The sequence below is a fragment of the Planococcus citri genome, chromosome 4 (assembly GCF_950023065.1).
Source record: "Planococcus citri chromosome 4, ihPlaCitr1.1, whole genome shotgun sequence".
NCBI lineage: Eukaryota > Metazoa > Arthropoda > Insecta > Hemiptera > Pseudococcidae > Planococcus > Planococcus citri.
Genome location: NC_088680.1, coordinates 65,214,130 through 65,228,795, shown reverse-complemented (window position 1 = coordinate 65,228,795; position 14,666 = coordinate 65,214,130). Strand labels below are relative to the sequence as shown.

General features: G+C 31.6%; 1 protein-coding gene across 1 annotated transcript in view; it reads right to left on the bottom strand.

The window, feature by feature from the left end:
* Positions 1-382: 382 nt before the first annotated feature.
* Positions 383-14,666, bottom strand: part of tup (LIM1_Isl and LIM2_Isl domain-containing protein tup) — a 94,940-nt gene continuing 80,656 nt past the window's right edge. Inside the window, exons 5-6 of the mRNA XM_065364984.1 lie at positions 9,740-9,946; positions 383-5,579 (exon numbers count right to left, since the gene is read on the bottom strand). Of these exons, the coding sequence (XP_065221056.1) occupies positions 5,409-5,579; positions 9,740-9,946 (378 nt within the window). The 3' untranslated portion in view covers positions 383-5,408. The remainder of the gene's footprint in view (positions 5,580-9,739; positions 9,947-14,666) is intronic.

The window sequence follows — 14,666 nt, the reverse complement described above, 5'->3', positions numbered from 1 at the left end:
CTTGAAATTTTGACACGTGATAAATTTTTGCATGATCTTTCGATCTACCTTTGTAAAGTTTGAAAAAGTTCGTGCAAGTCCTATATTAAAACGCAAAATCAGCGATTTCGGCTGACCTGTCAATCAAAATGAACGCCATTTTGTAAGTAAGGCCTACTTTTTTTTTAGCAACTTTGCTTTAAAATGTTCCTTAGAATGTCCCCTTCAGGAAAAAAGTTGTCCCGCAGGATCGACGGGGGGGGGGTGCAATTACTCCTATTGTCATATGCCGGACTACCAAAAATTATAAAAAATCCCAAGAAATCTCACAATTAAAAAATTCAGTTGAAATGAACTGATTCTGAAATTTTATAACACAAATAATTTAAATCGAAAAAACACATTTTTATACGTATTTACATTTCATTTAATTTTACAACAAAAATCAACGTAGGTACATCATTTTTCCTTATAATTTAATACAAATTCACGTACAAATAATTGTATGTACTTAGTAACATGTTATTGACGTAACGTGTAACGCATTATCGCGTTCATCTACCTGTACAATTTTTTTCTTTTTTTTTTTACTTCTTCGAACAAACACAAAAAAAATAAAAACTCGCAATAGTAATCGATAGGTAGTAAAATGTAGCAATAATAATAATAGTAATACATAGTAAAGAATACAATAATAATAATAACCGTAATGATAATAACAATATAATGATAATGTAAAAACAAAAAGATAAAATAGTCATTAAATACGTACATACGAATGCGAATAAATAGATAAGATAAATAAATAAATACACACAGCAGGTAGGTATACCAATATGTACTTAATTAAGTAAAATAACTATAATATTATGCAGATAGTAAGTAGTATATATGTACGTATTATGTATGTAGGTAGAGGTATGTATTTGTATTTGCGTACGTGTGATGCATATAATCTGCATAGGTATAGTATGTATTGTATTATGTAATACCCCACCTATAAAGGCCTACCACTTAAATTACATAAATGTACGGTACACTACAGTAAGTTATAAATTACTAAAATCAATCATTCGCTTTCAAAATTAACATTAATTAATGCGATAGGCCCATATATAGGTACGTAATACGTCAATATATCGAAGGTATACACAAAATACATACATCACTATATACTCGTACCCAAATAACGATATTCGAATTTCCAATACATATCGCCCTTACCTACGTGTATGTTACCTATTTGTTTTATTGGTACAGAGATATAGAAAATCTCGAGTCATTTACCTACACTCAATTGCACAACTGCCCGACTTGCCAACTGCCTATACTTAGTATTTGTGAATCGTCGTTATTTTTTTATTTTTATTTAAATTATCAACTCAAAAGCTCAACTTTGTCCCATTTTCTCACCTAAAACTCATCTCATCGTACTAAAATACTTCATTTTCTCCAAAAAATCATCAATTTAAAAATTATCCAACTTGAATATTAAAGTTTATCAACTTCAAGTTATTTTTTTATGGCTTTGGAGTTCGAATAGAATCAAAAAATTTCTAAATAATATTGAGAAAAAATCTTGAGATCTTAAGATACAAAAAAAAAACACCAGAAGCAAAAAATTTTCAAATATTAAGAAAAAAAATCTTGAGATTTCAAGATACAAAAAAACAACAGAATAAAAAAACTTTCAAATTTTGCGAAAAAAACTCAATATTAAAAAAAAACTTTAAAATCTCGACATCAGAAAAATTTGATTTTAGAATACTCTCTTGAGATGAAAAAAATCTTAACGTTTTCAAATTTTGAAAAAAAAATTTCTATAAAAAAAGTTGAAATTTTGGGAAGTAATTGTGCCCAAAGCATTAGAAAAATGTCAAAAATGAGCATTTCAAGATCTTTTATCAAAACTCTATCAATCTCAAAATTTCATAATTTTTTTAGATAAAAAGATTTTAAGGTTTTGTTTTCTACTTTTTCAACCCCAAAATATAATTTTTTTTTCGATTTTCAGATTTTTTTGATCTTTTGAATTTGAAATGTTTCGGTCTTCAAATTCAGTGGTTATTTTAAATCTCGACGTATTTTCAATTCGGAGAATTCGAGTATTTTTTCTATCTCAAGATTTTAAGAAATGTTTTGGTCTCGAGATTTTGAGATTTTTCTGTTTAAAGAATTCAACATTTTTTGATTGGTATCAAGATTTTGCGATTGTTTTTCATCTCAAAGTGGGGAAATTTTTTCTCATTTTTTTTTGTTTCAATTTTTTTTAAAGCCAAAATTTGAGATTTTTTTTTAGTCTCAAAAATCAATCTTTTTCCTCAAAATTTGAAAATAAATTTAGCTAGGTATTTTAAGAAATCTTCCGATGAGATTTCAATTTCAAGATCTCCATATTTTTTCTCGAAATTTCAAGATCTTTCTGTTTCAAAATTTCAAAATTTTTTGAACTTGAGATTGAAGTCTTGTGGTTTTAGGATTTTTGTATCATAAAATCTCGAGATTTTTTTTCATCCTAAGATTTTTAAGATTTTTCTCTTTCTAGATTTTGAATTTTACCTCTTCAAATTTCAAGTTTTTTTTTGATGTCGAGATTTTGAGTTTTTTTGTTCCAAGATTTGGAAATTTTTTGAATTTGAAATTTTTGGTCTGGTGACTTCAAAATTTTTGTATCTCAAGTTATCGAGATTTTTCATCCTGAGATTTCTTCTGTTTCAAAATTTTGAGTTTTTATTTCTTGAAATTTCAAGGTTTTTTGATATCAAGATTTCAAGATTTTGCTATCTCGAGATTTAAAATGTTTTTTGTCTCAAGATTAGGATTATTTTTCATTTTAAATTTGTCTAGCTCGAAATATTGAGTTTTTTTCACCTTAAAACGTTAGGATTTTTCAGCCAAAGAATTCAGAAATTTCAAAATCTTACTCGATGATTTTTTTTGTTAATGAAAACGTCAAGATTTTTATATCTCATTTTCTGATTTCGAGATTTTATAGTTTTTTTTGCATCTTAAGATTTTAAATTAAGATTTTTTTACTTTGAAAATCTGATGTTTTTTTTTGGTCTTGAAATTTCAAAATTTTTTCAATCTTACGATCTCAAGAATTTTTTTTTACTTTATGGTATTGAGTTTTTGGGTTTGGATTTTGAAACTGCGTTTTCATTTTGAGATGGTTGTATTTTTGAGACATCGAGATCATTTTGACCTTGAAATTTCAAGATTTTCCTCTCTAAAGATTCTGGAGTTTTTCTTTTGAGTATAAATAATTTATACTCAAAGGAGTTTTTTCACCTAAGATTTCAAGATTTTGCAATAATTATTCTTTTTACATCAAAAAGTTCATATTTTCAAATCTTAAAATATTTCGAATTAAATTTTTTGAGCTCAAGATTTCGCGGTTTTTTGGTTCAAATATTTTGAGATTTTTTTTTTACTTTCAGATTTTAAAATATTTTGATTTTAATATTACCTATGTGAGTTTGTCTTGAAATTTCGAGGTGTTTTTGATCTTGAAATCTTGAGATTTTTCTATCGTAAGATTCAAAAACTTTTGACTTTGAAATTATTTGTCTCAAGAAATCAAGATATTGATATTTGTTTTTTCTGTCGAATTTTTTCCTACTTTTGACTCACGATATTTGTAGATAAATAAATCTGTCGCGAGTCAAAAGTTTAAAAAAATTCAATTGGTAGTGACACAAAAGGTTTATTTGCGAAAAAAAATATTGAGATTTGTTGTTTCAAATTTTAAATTTTGAAAATTTTCTTTCTCAAGATTTTAGAATATTTTAATCTTGAGATTTCAAGATTTTTCGACATTTTTTTTTTCACATCTACGAGTAAAAAGGTCAACATGTTTCATTTCAAAGTTTTTATTTCAGTTTCTTTATAGCCACAAGATTTGAAGTTTTTTAAAAATTTTTTGTAATTTTAAAATTATCTATTTTTTGGTTCAAAAATTTTAGAATTTTCAAATCTCAAGATTTCAAGACTTTTCGAGTTTTTCAAGCCCATTTTCGTATTTAGCGACCTAAAATTAGTCAGAAAACGTAATAAAATTACCTCGAATTTTCGCCACAAAAAATTAGCTCAATTTTGAGCTTAAATTGAGCCAATTTTGAGAAAACTACTCCCTGTGGCAAAAATTTGTTTACAGGAATAAATTTGCCGTGTCTAACCCCCTCCCCCTTCCCCCTAACTAAAATTTCAACTCAATTTCTAATAAATTGTACTTTTATTTTTTTAATGGTTAAATTTTGAGCCCAAATCGAGCTAATTTTGAGAAAACAGCTCACTGTGGTGAAAATCAATCTGCAGAACTGAATTCTACGTGCCAAAGCCCCCCTCCACTGACATTTAGACTCAATCAGCAAAGGATACTTTTTTTTGAAAAAAAAAATTGAGCCATAATTGGCAAATTTTGAGAGAATGGCTCACTAAGGAGAAAATCTGTCCTCAGAAATGGATTCGCCATGCCAACCCCCCCCCCCAACCGAAATTTCAACTCGATTTGCGACGAATTACGTTTTTTCGAAAAAAATGCCTGCGTTTTTACGGCGAACCGGTTAGGCAATTTTATTAACACGAATCAAAATACTCGTATGCTGATGATTTGCAGGTTCTGTTGCGTGAACCTTTGTACTTTTTCAATTTTTAAAAATACGTTCTGCCTAATTCGAGATCGCTGAGTCCGAATCTGTTGTCATTTTTTAGTGCTCGAGTCTTCTAATTCTTCATTTATTGGAGAACGACTTGAAAAAAAAAAACGATTTCTTGGCACTAAATTTTCAGATCGTTTTCGTTGTAAAAAATATCTTTTTGTAGGAATGAATTTGATGCAATTTTGCAATTTTTGACTTTTTTCCTCAATAGATTTCAGTTTTGATTTTTTCCTCAAATTTTCACTCCCTTCACACCCCTCTGAAAAATTGGCACATTTCTGTATTTTTGTTCAAAGTCAACCGAACCAAAACTATTCCCTCGAAAGCTCCAAACAATTCTGCTCGTGTAAAAAGCCAAATACTCCAAATACAGACGAATTAAGCAAAAATTTAAGTATTTCATTTTTCCACTTGCCTCTTTCACTTTTTATAGAAACTCTCTCGAAACTTACAGCACGTAATTTTCTTTCTTTATTTTTACTTTTCCTCCTATTTTTCCTGTTTTCAACGCTGAATGCTCCGATGTTTACATTACGACGAGCTTATAAGTAGGTAGGCAGGCAGGCAGTTCGTTCGGCAAAGTGGGGTTTTAACGCAAATATCATCGGTATTATATGCAGATAACCCTCAGGCCTACACGTTTTTACGTAATACACATAACACAGGCGTAGCATCTTAATACAAATTACACACGTAAAGATTTATATACTGTAATTACTCGTAATGCTGGGACGGTATCGATGTCGATGAAAATATCGATGCTGAGTGTTATGGACTACCAGGATCATGCTGCAAGCTTTCATCGCTTTCCATATACGTGACCAGTGAATCTGTCGAGTCAGGATGTATCATATCAGCTCCTGGCGCAGTTGGTCCTGTGGGATGTACAACATCGTGAGGGCCCATACCCAAAGGTCTTGGTAAATCGTAACCGTGCATCTATCGAAACAGAAATCAAAATAACCAAAAATTCGTTTAGAAAAATTCTAAAAATTGTATCACTTCGTATATTTATCAGGTACCCTATGCAATAAAGATAAAGACTGGTTTTGATGATGGGTTATATAGCTTATTATTAGGCTGTGGCTGTGAACGTAGGGTAATGTAAATATAATGTATGTATATGATTGCTTATACAGCCTATAGTATGCTTATAGTATATAAGGGTAGAATCTCGTATTTTGGGGAATTTTACGTTAAAAGCGTCGCGTGGCTGTAGCGTATTATCAGCGATAGGGATGATTATCTAGTCGTATATATATAGGTGTAAAAAGCGACGACTTGGTTCGTATTATTAGGTATATGCAAAATTCGCTTATATAGTTGCTATGGTAACTGTACAAAGCCTGGCCCATATTTTCATTGGCGAAGCTCGCACGAGAGCGGATCGACGACGACAACGACGACGACGACTGACAACAGCGACAAGCCAGCTTTTCAGTTTTCAGTTACCTATTTCCCAATATGGTGCAATGTTACTACTTGTACTGTGCTGAGCCTGTTGTCAGTTTCAATACCGTGTTTGAATGCCCCTCGAAATGAAGATTTTGATGACATTTTACCAGCAAATGAATTCCTCAACTCGAATAGAAATAATTTTTTTAATTCGATAATTGGGATTTTTAAAATCAAAAATGGAATTTTTATTGGAAGAATAAAGCAATGGTTCGAATCGTTTTTCCAGGACGAAATTCCAACCACTTTCAATCAATCTGGAGCATTATTGTTACTAGTGGACAGAAAGGGGATGTGTAGGGGGGGGTCTCACCCTCCAGACAGAAAAATTTAGGCGAAAACTTCTGAATTTTTGAGAAAAATTGAGCGAGTTGGAAAAATTTGGGCAATTTGGGAAAGTTGGAAAGAAATTATGTGAGCAGGGAAAATCAAAGAATTACCAAAGACAATAAGTTTTTACTCCTCGAATTATAAATTTTTAAAATTTTTTGTTTTCGTTTCGCTCGGACCAGATTATTTTCTTTTTCCTTTCTCCTACCAAAGTTGGAGAGTAGAAAAATTGACCTCTCCCATCAAAAATAATATTGATTTGCTAGAAATTTTCCAACAACAAAAAAAAGTCTTTCCAATGCATTTCAGTCAAAATTGCCAAAAAGTCTCACGTTTTACTGAATTAAGCATGTACGAGATTTCCTTGCCGAAAAATCGGAAATAATAATTTCTAATTTTTGCCAAATGTGGTTTTTTTGAAAATAAAAAATTAGGTCCTGAAAAAATGAAAAATTGTGAATTTCCAAGAGCTTTCACCTTCGCCTCACCATTCCAGCGAATTTTCTGCCAGAAACCTTAAATTTTAAGAACCTTTGACCATAAAATTTCGATTTCTCTCATTACCTACACCTGTTAAACTCTTCTGCATATTTTGTGATTTATTTTATTTTTATTTTTTAATGAAGAAAGAGGTTTTGAATGTGGCTGAAGAATTAAAATGAATCATCAAAAGCTTCAGATTAAGGAAAAATTTCGAATTCACTCGAAAACAACTCGAAATTTCGCTGAAAGCTCTAGATCGACTGAAAATCGTGAAATTCAGTTTTGGAAGGTCAAAATCAAAGAGGGGACAAATTTTCATAAGTTCCATCGCAGAAGTAGGTATACGTACTTAATTTCAATAATATGACATTTTTGACTAAAAAAATCATCGTTTTGAAATAAAATTGCAATTTTTAAACTCATATTTCAAAAACGCAGCATATAAAGCCTTTCAAAATGCTTGCCTCTGATTTGAATGGGATCAAGATTCTTTGAAATAGCACGATTTGAAATTCTCATTATGAAAATTTCAGCTGCCCAAATTGACTATTTGATTTTTGGCGATTTTTTTCTGATTTGTGCTTCATAAAAAAATATATTTACTCATTCGTGGTAAAAATGATGAAAAGTACCTACTCCTCATCAAAATACAGTATCAACTCCTTTAAACTTAATTTCGCCATTTTTAGTCATTCTGGAGCTTTCAATTCAATTTTCAATTTCACCATCAATTTTTGAATTTCTGGGAAGATTGAAATCAAATTTTGACCTCACTTTCACGTCTTCTGGAAACATTTTAAAAATTCCAAAGAAATCAAAAATCACGCTGGAAACTGTAGAATGGTCCGATGTTGACAAATTTGGATTCAGGATGAAAGTTTGTACTAAACAAGATACAGCCATCCCTGAAAATTGCAAAAATCTTCCTTCGAAAAAAAAAATATTTGTATTTCTCAGTTTTATGCTGATCAAATTATAATTTCCGTGTTTTCATCGGGAGAAATTAGAAAATTCTTGACAAATCAAAAATTGTGCCGGAGTCTTATCCAGAGAGGCCAAAAATGGCGAAATTCAGTTTTGGGAGTTCATGTTACTTTCAAGATTCATTTTTTATCATTTTTATTACACCATAAATAATTTTTTTCAAGCCAAATGTCTTCAAAAACAGCCAATTTTGAATCTTCAAAAATTCGTCAAAAATTGAAAAATCAGTTATTCGAACATCTGAAATTTTTTCACGTCCATTGTTGCTTCACAAAATCGATTCCATTCAAATCAGAGTGAATATCTTGGAAGAATATTTTGTAAGTCTTTACTCAGATTTTGAAAATATTTTTTCATAATATTATACGAGTATAAATTGCTTAGAATTAGACATACATATAACCAAGTTTTTTTTAAATCTTCGAAGAGCCCCCCTCTCTCCATTCAATACTAAATTTTTTGAAATTTTTGACCCCTTTCTCTCCCCCCTCTCCACCCAAAAAACAAAAAGTATGTAAATTTCAAAAATTTAATATTCTAGAGAAAAAACAACAGAAAAATACTTCAGAATGATAAAACTTCGGATCAAAAATGATTTTGATTTGAAATATTAAACTAACAATTTTTAATGAACTTTCAGAGATGAATTTTTCAAGTCACCTCGATCAAAATTTTCGCAATTTATCCCCCCTAGCTCTTTCAACTTCAAAAATGGGCAATTTCTCAAAAGAACGTTTTTGGGCCTGTTTCAAAAATGTTGGCATAAATTCACCTTCAAAGCCAACATATTCAAATTTTTAAAAATTTATATTATGAACAAATGGATTAATTTTTTTCAATTTTAAACATGGACTATTTTGCAAAAGAACTTTGTTTGTTGATTTCCAAAAGTTGAATTAAAAATTTGGTCACAAATGTCACATTTTGAAAAAGGTAGCATGTTTCAGAAAAATCAAGTATTTGGGTCCAGGTTATCTTTACCTGGGCAAAGAAAAAATTGTTCGAACACTGGTTCAGAGTGGGAGGCGGGATTGAATTCAACTATTTGTAAAATTAATTTTTAATAAAATTTATTTAAAAAGTATGTTATTTTCACTTTTCAATAAATGACTTGAAATTTTCAATTTTTTATTGAGCAGATTATGGTTTTTCGACGGAAGGGGGGGGGTCCACAATAATTTTAAAATGTTTTAAAATACCTTCTTTATTGTGCTGCTGCAAAAAATCAGTAGAATGCCCTGACAACCTGGTGACTGTTTTCTGTGAAAATTCCAAAATTTTTAAACTACGTGCTCCCTCCAGAGGATGAACATACCAAATTTTGAACTCACATTATTCGGATTATGGTTGGGAGGGGAGGGGAGGGGAGGGGAGGGGGTGGAGCGTCAACTTGAAATGTTTTTCGGATAGTTTCACTTTCACATCAAAACCAACCTTCTGCCTTTTGGTTGAATTTTAGCACAGATTTCACTATCTTCTCTTTAGAGGCTCTTTCCAAGTGCATGGCTGTTGGAATAAATGTTTTGGAAATCGTTGAATTCGTTTTCAACTTTAAATTTCCTTCAATATGGACTCTGAATTGATCTGCAGGTAGGAGAAAATGGGGTTTTATAATTTAAATTCTGAAATTTTTCGTATGGAAGTAGGAATTTGGGTTTTTGGGTGGGTTCGTTCGACCCATTTGCAACATCGATTTTCATTCTAAATTTCAAGTCGAATCTCAAGAAGAGAAGGGGGGGGGTTACATTTTCAAAATTTTGTAGACATTTTTATTTTAAAAAAAGAAAATTGTGATGATTGGTTTTTTTAGCCATAGTAGTATTTGAATAATGAGTAAAGGTACTTACTTGATTTACTATCTGTTGAAAATGAGGTGTTGACATATCTAATCTATCTAAATCTTGATGCAAGGCGAAATCTGATAAAGCTTTCCAAGGAGCTGTGTACGATTGCACTTCGATAGGACTGATACCGATTGGACTTTCGTGTCTGACAGGACTGGAAGCTACCATTGGAATACCCTGCATACTTCCGTAACCCATTTTACGTCCTTCCTGAAATCAGAACAAAAAAAATCCATTTTGAGTACCTACTCTTGTAACATCAAACACCATGTTTATTGTTTATCCATAACATAAACTTCATCTTTAAAATTCTCTGTTTAAAATAAGACGATTGAATCGTCAGAAATTGACGAAATTTGGATTTTCAAAAATTCGTCAAAAACTCGATTGTGAAGAGGGAGGGAGGGAGGGGGGTTGATGGATTTGAACCGACAGCAATAGATTTTGAAAAATTGTACTCGAAAAGTAAAACTAAATCAACTGAACGAGTTTCAAAATCAATTAATCTGAGTTTTTGGGAAAACTGAATCATCAGTCTCTCTTCATGAAATTTCCAAAAACTGCAGGAAAACCCAAAAACCCTCTGACATTTTTGCAAATATTCTGATGAGTTGAGGTATTTATTTGCAGATTGTCTTCTAATTTTGTTGTCTCGAGTCATTTCGTTCATTCTCCTGGTCAACATTTTTTTTTTTTTTTTTCAAAGTACCCATGTTCTGTTCTCAAAGACGAAATGCCTCCTTCACTTTGACTATTAAACCACATCTTCATGTGTTCTTTGTTGGTGGCCAGAACAATTATATTGGAATCTCACAACTTGACATTCAGTTCACACCTTACACCTTCATCTAGAGTTGGTCTCGTTAGACCCATAGTAAGTATTTTTCGCATTAGACCAGACTACTCACACATTAGTTGTACTATAAATGTAGATAGGTCTACTGAAGTCTGAAGTGAATATCTAACGAGTAAACAAATTTTGATACGAAACGTTTCGTTTTGTTATAAACATGCAATCCGGCGTCGATGATGTGACGTGACGTGACGCGACGCTACGTTGGCGGCGCTAACTATTGCTTACCAAAAATAAAATGATATTGCCCATATTGCCGCTGCTGCTGCTGCGGTGGCGATGGCAGCGGCGGTACACCAGGTTAGAGAGACTTACTATATAATGTAGAAGCCCACCCAGTGTGAGCGGCTCTTCTGATGTGTGCGACTAAGTAAATAAACTTATTAGTCGGTAGACGCGCATAGTAAACGGCAGGGTGTGAACTGTGAACTGCCTCATCACACTGATGCAAGCGTATAGTACAAGTAAAACCTATAACCTATAACCTAACAACCTACCTATCGTACCTATCTACGTCCCACACATACACATACACATGCACATTTAATATAATTTTAGCTTTTCGAATATACGAGTATGTACGTACCTACTTCGAAGACCTCATACACCGCTGCCCCTACCCCCACCTCTATTTACGTGTCACGCCGCCCATTTCACACATTTTTGTATACCTATACTAGATACTCGTAGACACAGACACACGTACATTTATGTGTCGTCACGTCGTTTCCATATGTAGAGGACTGTGATGTAAATTAACACTTGAAAGAGAACGTGCAAGTAAACTATGCACTTACTCACTTATAGTCTATAAGTAATGAGTATTACCAAGAAGTGCCTGCTTTGAGCGTATTATTTACTCAAGGGTGAAAAAAAAAGGTGTTGGGTAGGTTACCTACGCAATCGTATGTACTTCTCTTTAACCCAATGAAGAAGGAAGGCTAAAATACTCGTATTTATAGAAAGGCAATCCAGACCATTAAGTACCTATTTTGAATTTGATTTTGGCAAACAAAAATGGCTTCCATTCTTCCAAAGGCATTCACTGAATCTTTTATATCAATTCTGCTGATTTCAAATCCAAATCATCCCCTATAATTTTCAATCTATACCACTTCTGGTGATAATTAAGATTAAGGACAAAAATTACCAATCTCATTTTTCTGCTGAAATAAAATAAATCTCATGATGCATTTTTCCATCTTTAATATGTATTCCCTCCCAATCTTGGCATATTCCTGATCAAATTCAGAGGTGAGATGGTGAGAAGAAATTTCCTCGACTTTTGTCTCCAGATTTTCACAATTGTATTTTACTACAACCCCCCTCCCCCTCCCCCTCCTTCATTATTTTTCATGATATTAGCCAGAGGTGGTTCCAACAAATTTTGGAAGGAGGAGTTGGAGTTGGAAACAAAAATGTTGGAATAATTTTAAATCTTCAAAAACGATGCTTTTACATCTACTTGACAAAAAAAATCCAAAAATTCAAAATTCACAATTTTTTAGTGGTTTTTTTAGCGTTTTGGCCTCTGAAAATTAAATTCAGAAAGAGAACACTACATTTTCGATTTTGTCAGAGCAAAGCGAGGACGAAAGTTTCAGAAAATTCACAATTTTTCAGACACAGAAAAATCGTGTTTAACGTAAGAAGTTTCAACACCAAAATTTTGTGCTTTTTGGTATTTTTTAATGACATTTTGCAACGTTTTTTATCTCAAAAATTTACAAATCTTCATTTTTTTCAGGACATAATTTTTATAATTTCTTGATCATTTTTAGATTGAGAATTTTTGAAAATTTCAAATATTCCAAACAGATCGAGTGTTATCTTGAAACTTATTCATGCAATATAAATTTTTTCATGCATAAAGTGAACAAATGTGAATAATTATGTACTTCCTTTAAGTTAATTCCCACACATTAACAATTCATAATACCCTTTCGGTCGCGTCGTCCTGGAGCCTCAATTTATTCTTCAATTTTCTCCAGAATTTTCAAATCGCTCTGGAAGGACCAAAAATAAACCTTATTGGAGTTCAAAACTTTTTTAGTCGGAGCTCATTGAGCAGTTAAGTACTTTCTCAATTATTTTAGATGATTATTGAGAAATTTCAGGAGTATGGGTTCAAAAGTGAATTTTTGACAATTTTTGTAAATTCCAGAAAACACACAAAAAAATATGAAAATTTGGAATTGTTTTCAAGCCAAGTGATCGTTTAGACGCCCCAGTTGACATCTTTCTGAAAAAACTGCTCATTATGTTACTTCTTCAAAAATTTAATTTTTTTTGATTGAGCTGGAATTTACCTACAGTCCTACAAATTGGTCAAAAATTCACTTTTGAATTCACACTCTTGAAAAACATTACAATGACGTCCTGAAACGATCGAAGGAATACTCGCAATAAGCTTCGACCAAAGTTACAGTTTCTAAAGTTCAATTTTGTCTCTTCTGGAGTAATTTGAGACTTCTAGAGAAAATTTAAAAATCACTGGAGGCTCCAGCCAAAAACTACTAGTTGTCGATGACTGAGATTTGAATTAAAAAAATTATTCTCATTCGTTCATTTTGTTGAAAAAAAAATCCATTTCATGAAAAAGTTCAAAAATTGCCCTCGAAACAGCTTTTTGAAGTCTTTTACATTTTCAAAATTTCGCCAAAAATCCAAAAATGATCTTGAGCACCTGAAATTTTGGTTATTGAGATTTTAAAAGGCGCACTTTTGATCTAGTTTGGTTTCGTTCAAATTGAAAAGTGTGAGTTTGAAAGGTTAGGAATCTAATTTGATTAGTTTTTTGAGCCAAATTCTCAAGCTGTACAAAGAAATCTAAAAAGTGAAATTAGTGCTTTTTATATACTTACTTTAACTTTACCCATAATCCACACCCACCCACTCCCCCCCACCTACAAAAAAATCACGTTTTCATCTGACTTTAGATTTTTGAAATTCAAAATAAGGATTTTTTTAAAAAATTTGCTATATGCATGAGATTTCCTCCCCTCCTTCCTTCATGTACTCGTGCTTTAAAAAAATCTTTCAATTTTGAGACGACTCTATAAAAAAAAATAATTCGTTTTCTTTAAAAAAAAAAAAACGAGAAAATTGTTTAAAAATTCACACCATTTCTGACATTGAGCAGATTTTGCACATTTTTTCGTTACTATAACGATCAATTTTTGAAGTTTTTTCCCCCGAAATCATTGATTTAAAATTCCAATATTGTAAGAGGAAAAATACTCGTAGAATGAATAAGGAAAATGAAATGAATGGCAATGCTCAAAATTGTTGTTCTGATTGACGACTTGATATTTCAAAATGTTTGTGCTTTCCGACGTCAGATTAATTTTTCACATGAAGAACAAATCAATCCAAGATTCAGATCCCTCCTTTTCCCAACAAACAAATAATCCTAATGCAAAAGCATAATTCGAAGCATATCATTCTATAAGAACGAATTTTCAATGTTTAAATAAAACGTAAGAACCATACGAATGATTTAATTTGTTTTTTTTAGAAGCTAAATAAAATTATAAAATTACGTATTAAGTATGGGCTTTTTTGTAGGATTTTTCGAAAAGTGGAGAATTAAAAATTTGCTGGATGATCGAGAGTAAAGAATCACTTGAAACCCCCATTAATCGATCTAGTAGGTCGAAAATAAGTTTATTTCGATGCTCATTTAAATTTTTCAACGTTGACTATAAACACTGGCTCTTTGAATTCCAAAACAAAATGTCAATTGCACTTCTGGATCAAATTTCAAGCTGTTAACATTGTTTTTATGATTTTTATTTTTGATAAATTTTTAAAAATGTAGGTATAAGAGTTAGTCCTTTATTATGTTAATTTTCTCCAAAAATAGAAAAATCATTGAAATCAAAAAACTTTTGAGCCTCCTGGAACTTTTGCAATATTGAATGTACTAATATTTTACTCTGTTTGAGGTTCCAGATTCGCTCGAGAGTGATCACAATCGATGAGAGGGGGGGGGGGGGGAGGGTCGACTTTGAAGGATTTTGGAGGAATTCCCAATTCGCTTTCAAAAGCTAATTTCTCTGAAAGGCTTCAGATTAG